General features: G+C 38.6%; 1 protein-coding gene across 1 annotated transcript; it reads right to left on the bottom strand.

Annotated features, from left to right (window-relative positions):
- Window positions 1-3958: 3958 nt before the first annotated feature.
- LOC106160739 (uncharacterized) lies at window positions 3959-7996 on the bottom strand. The gene is made up of 9 exons (XM_013537409.2): window positions 7860-7996; window positions 6846-6899; window positions 6614-6658; window positions 6198-6428; window positions 5773-5997; window positions 5265-5638; window positions 5005-5104; window positions 4722-4825; window positions 3959-4351 (listed from the first exon to the last, which is right to left on the bottom strand). Exons 2-9 carry the CDS (start codon window positions 6892-6894, stop codon window positions 4244-4246), a joined length of 1236 nt encoding a protein of 411 aa, XP_013392863.2. The 5' UTR covers window positions 6895-6899; window positions 7860-7996; the 3' UTR covers window positions 3959-4243.

The raw sequence follows: 7996 nt of genomic DNA, 5'->3' as shown, positions 1-7996 counted from the left end.
CAAAGCTGCCTAACCTGTATCCAAATATTCAGTGCAAATGCCTCAGTAGACTATCACATGCTTTAAAGTAATAAAATAATTTCTCATGGTAGAAACTTTTTACCATAAGTGAAAATCAAAGCAATGCATGCAACCGCTGTATTGGTTTAAAGGGAAAAACATATTTACGCGCACTTACATAAAGTTTCACGTATGTTGACGTCAGTTGGGCTAACGCAAACGTATTGATATCTTGCAATTATTGGAGGAGCATTTACATTTCTTTGTGACCTCGGATTACCTTGGAGAAGTTGCAGGAAATGGCATTGGCGGAAGAGCTTTTGACTGGGTATGACTACGGGACGTTTCACCGAGCTCAAAATTCAATTCTAACCTAAATAATTCGTCTATGGGGATTTGGAAAAAAACAAAGTTTTTTAATTAAAAAAGTGCTCAGGGAGCTTCCTTGGGTGTAAATCATTTTGTCATGAGTAAAGCTACTACTGGCATGACTTAGGCAAAACTCAGTGGCGGAAGAAAGACACAAAAGATCAGATTATGGCGCATGTTGGTCTGGCAGAAAGACGAATTAGACCGATCACAATTAGCATTCTTTATAACAGAACTTTCATTGGGACTATAAATTACATTCTGAACAGACCAACTAAATGTAGAAGACATAAGAAATAATTGGCATACATGTATGTTGATATAAAATTTTCTCGAATGGATAAACCTAAATGTTTTTAGCTACCCAATTAGACAAAGGAGTGTAGAGTAAGTAATGAAAAATTATATATTTCATTTACATTTGTGTTTAGACGTACTGTACGTTTTACTGAGGCTGTGCAATTAGTGCACATTACATCCCTCCCTCCTTCTCTCTCTCCTTATTTATATGTCAAGCTTTCAGATTCTGACACAAAATAAATTACCCTTTTGAACGCCTGTAAGTTATCATTTACATCATGTTATAAGGAAAACTAAAAATATTTGTGAAGAAAAGACGCAAGGGCAAATGAGCGAAGGTAACAATAATTTCCAGCGGCAAAATTGACTGCACTATCATCATGAAGTCCTCTATTTATCAGCGAACAATTCTAATTGCCTGCCGCGTCCTTACTCGTGTCGGTAGGCGTAAGTGTTAAATGGTATTAGGTTAAATTCTGGCACGCGCGGCCAGGTACAAGCACGGTCTGCTCGGTATCAAGTAGATCGTCAGAACACAAAGAAGAGGACGTGGTAGGTAATACAGTGAAGGAAAGATGAAAAGGTGGTGTGGACAGATACAGGTAACATGAGTCACAATTTGACCTTGGGCTTGAAGTAATAAGATGAATACAGTAAGAAAGGAGTTGGGGTGTACAAGTGGCACTAAGGTCATTGGCGGGGAGGTGATTTTTTCCAGATTTGATTTGAGGAATGCAGTAATAAACAAAGGCTTGATTACGTGAGGGAAAGATTAAAAAGGAAAATGCAAAGAGCAGAAAACCAAACGGATAGACCAAGGCGAAAAGCCTAGTAGGTAATTCTGCTGTCTACTGAAGGGTTATTTTAACAAAAAGTGTGTAAAATCATTGATAATTCTGGACAAACTCGCACGGAACAAAATAATAATTCTAGATCATACTGTATATCTATCTTTTTCATAAATCTCTGTGCACAAGTAGTAACGGATCACTTTGTACTTTTGATTTTACTTCTTTAAATGGTTTTGAGTCCCAACACATAGAAATCCCTCTCTATGGAGGATTAGCTGGGAATCACTTGTGGCACTATAAAGTGCTTAAATGGTAAATGTCCTGGCACTGTCGGATTTACAAATCAATTTTATAAAAATTGTCTGGGTGTTTATCGACTTCTCCAATCTCTAGATTACGATTTTGAATCTAGAGGATTATCTGTCTCTAAGAAACTAGGGGTAATCGCTATAATTCATAAACAGGAGAATCCTGAGAGATTAATTAAAAACCGTTTTCCCATTCCATTTAAGCTTTCATCATTTTGTCTGCAAACAGTTTAAGACCTGTCTTAGGTAAATCAATAAAAATTTAAGTTTTCAGTCCAGTTAGTTCATAAGAGAAAATAAAATGCTATAGTGATTTAACTTATCATAATGGATCATACTGAAAAAGTAACAAGCCTGGTATGCTACTTATTACTACCGTTTTTTACTCTTTGTCACGGTAGTTGTTGTTTGAGATGTTATTAATACTGCTTCCGATTTTTGTTATTGGGTGGAGTAATTCTATTAAAAGAAAATAGGGGTATACCGTATTAGAGATATTACTACATGTATTTCGTGTACCAAGTATACATGTAAGTACACGTAATACAAAGCAATGATTGCACTTGTATTTTTTCAGATGATACTGAAATGCCCTAGACTAAATAGATCAATTATGTTAATCATTTTGATTTAAGATGAATGTTAAAAAATGAATGTACTGGCATTGGATTATCGCAGAAATGTGGAGGGATTTTACGTTCGAATAAACTTAAGATTAGATAAGTGAAAGATAAGTACCCACTCTTCACTCTGGTACAAGACCGGCCCATGCATCTGCGGAGGTGGTGAGGACGTTCCCCATAACAACACTGGTTTGATGCTTAACCAGCATAGTTTGGGGGGCAATTGGGCCAGAAATAAATTGGGAATATTACTATTCTTCTTTTCTCTTCTTTATTTCAGCAGGGTCAGGCTTTTCTGACCCCAGAGATTTTCGTCCCTGCTCTTGTGAGCACTCACTGCCTTGTTAGGGCCAGTAACAACAGTGCACCAGTAAAGGGCAAACGTTGCAGCCACATCAATGCTAAACGTACTGCTGTGCTTTTCTTTGGATCATGCTGATAAGGGAGCGGGAAACTGGCTTCTGGCCACCTCAGAGTCTGCAATTTTTTATTTCTGACATGCATGCACGGTGAGGAGGACACCTCATTGTTGCTGGAACCAGTGGCTAAATCGCTACGGCGCCACGTTTTACCATCCGAGGGTGAGATGATCTTTGTGTCCCATTGGCCAGGGAAAGATGGGCAAACCTCGCCAGTTGAGTGCCGACCTGCCCAGGTTTCTTTGTGTCATTGGGTGCATGGGGTGCAGCGACTTGACTAGTCTTAGTAGACAGACCGTCTATCTGGCACCAAGTACCGACAGATAAAAAGGAACAAAAGAAAAAGAATCGAAAAAAATTTAGATTTGGAGACTGGAACGTACGGAACATGTATCCAGGCCATCATCTCTTAGTTTACTAACATTAGTAAGACTGCAATCATATACCGATATATATATCCGAGTAAAACGAACTATCAGAGTAAAACGAACCTTGGAATTTATGGGCGTACCGTGTATATCGGGCACATCACTATCATTCTACCAATGAACGGGAGTAAAGCACCTAGCATAGATATGTTTACTCTTTGTGTTGCATACCAAGCACTTAGGCATGCGCACTTTTGTTCAAAACTTGTTGGATTTTATATTCGCATCGTTTAAATGACGCATGTTCCTGAAACGTGACTGTGGGTGTTCAGTGCATTTCAAGGTTCTGTTGAAGAGACAGAGAGAAAGAGGGAGAGAGAAAGAGCGAGTGCTTTGCAAAACAGCAAAGGTGCCGTTCATGTTTATTATAGAGGCCTCACACTCGGTGTGAAAGCTGGCACATGCAAGTATTAACTTGGTGGTATGGAATGTGAGAAAGATGGGAGGGAGCAAAGAGAGATGCAAAACGACAAACAATTTTTTGGTATTTTCGATTGCATCATAAAAGCTTTATTAGCTGTACCCAGGCTAACTGTACAAAGATACCTATGTATGATAGGCCTAACTATTTCCCCTACTCAGACAACAGCACAATATCGATCAGTTTTGATTAAAGAACATGCATAGAAATTTATTACAAAAATCAAGACAGAAAAACGTCACAAATACGTCTTATGTAAATGTCTATGATACGTGAGTTATGATATGTCACAAATAAACAATACAATATAATACGTATGCCTGGTTGAGGTCATGCCGTCCAACAAACTCAGAATGGCACATTTAGACAATAATATTTTGCGTCATCAACACTTTCATGTTCTCCCTCTAATATCAGTGAAAAAATCTCAGCCCTTGTTTCCGTAATTGATCAAGTGTTTCGACATACTGTCCAAATAAGACACTCAAAAGTTCAGCTGGCGCCACATGACAAGCATTGCGGAAAGTGTTCACTCTCGTCATTCCTTTGGACTGTTATGGTCGGTGATCTGCAGGTGCCGCCATCTATTGTGAGCAGCCTGCGACGTCTGGGTTCTCAACAATAACGTTATGGCCGCCATTACGTACTCTGCAACGATCGTAGTCACTCAGGACAACTTGGTACACTTGCAGCTAATGAATAAATAATGGAAAATTGTTAATCTAAAGCTTTCAAATGATGCGTGCATATTTTACATGTGTTTTTATAGGATAAACTATCCTGAACATTAGCTCCTACATGCATTCACTTCAAGTTCAACCACTGTCGCTCATTTGGTTAGCCTATCTGAATTTCGTGGTTCCGTAGAAGGCCATGTGTAATAAGCCCGCCTAGCGTTTACAGGCGTGATATACTTTAATCAAAACCGCTGAACTTCAGACCCAAACAAGCGGGTATGTATGTAAATTTGAAACTAAAGAAGCTGGCCCGCGTCAGTTCTGAAACTCGCAAAAAAGCTGACTTTGACTCTGTAAATAGTAGAATATGAATATGTAGCCTTACCTCATCAAGCTGGCCATACCACCTGGTGTTGGATACAAACTCCTGGACCTCGCAGTTCAGAGATCTGCCGAGGAACAATGGAGCCAAGGTGTATGGAATGGTGCCTAAGTTAAAGAGATTCAAATGATTATCAAATACAGAAAATATTAACACTGTAAACCATGTTTAACCAAAGCGTAATAGAGTCAAAACAAAACTGTGACGACAAAGATGTATGGTGACATATATTTTTGTTTTGCATGAACATTATGCCAAACCGAATATTAGGAATCTTTGGACTCACCAACAGCAACGCTTGTGAACTGAAGCTGGCCATTGAGGTACACTCTGAAGGAGAGACCGTCGAAGACCACCTGTGCGTTGTTCCACGAGCCTCTCTGGATCTGTGGATAAATGACAACGTTTATTAAGTTTTGATACCAATTTCGATGTGTACATATAGTTTCTTGCTGGTAATTTTGCACATCTAGAGTGTTAGAAATGGATGAAACTGTGTCACTTAATTTTTAAAAAGTTAAAGTATTTACAATGTTGATTACTTACGCCTGGGATTGTTTCCACAATGTTTGTCTCTGTGCCGTTAACATCAATGACACGGAATTTGCATTCAAGAGTATTGTCCTCTCTTAAGTTGAGCTCAATTGTTGGTGGGATGTTGCAGCTGCCAGTGGAGAGGACGTTCCTCTTGACATCATTGCCATTAGGATCGGCATTGAAGTCGATGTTCAGTGTGACCTGTGTTCCCCAGTAGGTGTTGTCCATACGCGGGATCTCAATCTGCTGGGTACCGTTCATGTCAGCTGCGTTGCCAACGCGGCCGGCAGTGATTCCGACGTCCTTGGCATCGACCCAATCACCGTTGTTGTACGTCTTGAATGGCTGGGCGTCGAAGGGAATAATAAGAACTGCGTTCTCGGCTGTTAAATGAAAAGAATATATGAAATTATAAGCAAAGAGCGTGCTATTTACATAAATATAGTTGTCAAATCGCAATTCTTAAATGTAGGAAATGAAAGAAAACCGATCAGATATTAAAGAAAAAAAAACTTACGCAGAGTAGTGCAGGCGCATACATCTGGTGAGACATCGAATCTCCAGTCATCAGTGGGTCCACAATAGACGAGCTCCTGGTACAGGGTCTGGTTGATGATCATTTCACGCACGAATTTGTTGGTGGATCCCTCGGCCTCAAAGTTCCTCCAGCCATCGTTGCCCTCGCAGGACTGAGGGCCCTTTGGTGGCATTGGCTCGGTGGTGGTGGATTCGGGAACGAATGCTATAACACAAAGTGGACAAAGTCAGTCATACTGTTCTCTGGTCTTTGTAACACTTGAACATTGCTTTTCCTTAAATGGGACCCCTTTCATTGATTTTGGTTGAAAAAGTTGTTAATTAATCGATTTAATGGTTCTTTTAGACAGAGACTATTTAGTAATCGCCCTCAATTTCGTTGAACAGAAAGTTACGTGCACTTACTAAGTGGTGGGCATTTTGGATCTGGGCATGCACATCCGTCACAAGTGGCATCGGCACATGGCACGCATGTAGCTACGCTCCTCTCGAAGAGAGTGCCAGGAGAGCATGGCATAAGGTTGGCATACACGGTGCCATCATCTCTTCTTTGGCAGCTGAAGTGTGACCTACAGTCATCTGGGTTCTCATAGTGACCTACGCCATTTCTCTCCTCGACACACTGCTGGCAGAACTCTAAAAAGACACAATCATTTTTGTTTACCTGATGTCCGTCGATTTTTGTAAACAAAAACGTTGTAAAAGTAAAAAAAATGTAAGAAACGCCCATAATGTGACAAACATATGGTTTCACATAATTATAAGTTATAATTCTTAAAACCAAAGTGATTTTTGTTTTATGTCTGACATCAATTTATTACCTGCTGGTGAGACGGTTGGTCCCTGTGTCCTAATAATCTCAGTTTCTAGAAAAGTACAATAAAATAGGATAAGTGTTTAATGTTGGAAAAATCTATGGATGTTGTGCAACTTCATAAATGAGCTTGCAGTATTAAATAAAGGCCCACCCTGATAGAACGAGGATAAATAAAAAATACTATTTTATACTGACATAGAAAACATTATAATCACACTAGTAAAACTATAACTTACGTGAATATGCAAGCTGCACCGCAGCCATAAGCACAATAAGGTACTTCATGATAACTGGAAGAAAATGAAATTTCAATGTCAGTGTTAAAGCTGCACAACCAGACGGGCCTTAAAAGGGAAACTTATTAAAAACATCACCTTCCGCTGTAATTTGCTAATGCATCAGTGACTTCACGTTGTTAAACATTAAATGGGTGTTTAATTATTTTGCTAATGGACATTTTATAAATTTTGGTTTTCCAGACAGACATCCCAAATGGGACCTATTTTGCATTTTCAATTTCTACTATTTTCAAATGAACGTTCCTGTCGTTTAAAATGACTTTGGCTCCATCTAATTATTCAAAGTTTCCTATGGGCGTGTCTGTTGATTTGCATTAATGCCTGACCCTGGCATGACCCAAGATTCAAATATAACATTGAGTGTTTTACTGCGTCAAGCTACTGTGATGAACATTAGGATGGTATAATGCTTACCAGAAAATAATTGAAAGCACTTAATTCAATCTATTACAAATTACATTTTATAAACAAAACTTATATTTACCTAGCTAGACTTAACTGTCACTTAATCATGCTTAGTAACTTTGGGTCTTTAACATATCAAAAGTGGTATTACAAATTAAGTCTAAATGGCATCTATATTGATCAACTAATAAATAAGGAAAAAAGTCCAAACTTTCGGCTTTTATTCCTTCATCCGGTACTAAAGTGTTGATCAATATTAAAATCTTTGTTAAATAATGATCAACAGTGGTATGACAAACGTAACATAACGATTTGCATTAAGATAATTAACTAAAGTTTGATGGAATTAATAATTTTAGCGTTTTTCAGCGCAAGTTACAATTGCATTGCCAATATTCCAACTTAAATAAAAGTACATTATTGTGCAATTTGATTTTTATATAAGGTAGTCGTTAGGTAGTCGACGAGTTAGTGTGGACGATCATGTGTATATATATATATATATATATATATATATATATATATATATAGGACAATGTCACTTACCTGGTTGGTATCGTCTCCTCGGAACGCAGCCACAAGCTTGACAATCGTTAGGCACAAGATACCGAAACTTCTGCGTTTGCAAGTTGCATGGGGCTGTTTATAAGAGCAGCCTGAGCCAGGTGATAAAATGTTGTGGT

This window comes from Lingula anatina, chromosome 1, assembly GCF_051362555.1.
Source record: "Lingula anatina isolate TDL-2025a chromosome 1, LinAna3.0, whole genome shotgun sequence".
Classification (NCBI taxonomy): Eukaryota; Metazoa; Brachiopoda; class Lingulata; order Lingulida; family Lingulidae; genus Lingula; species Lingula anatina.
This window is presented reverse-complemented; position numbering and strand designations above follow the sequence as displayed.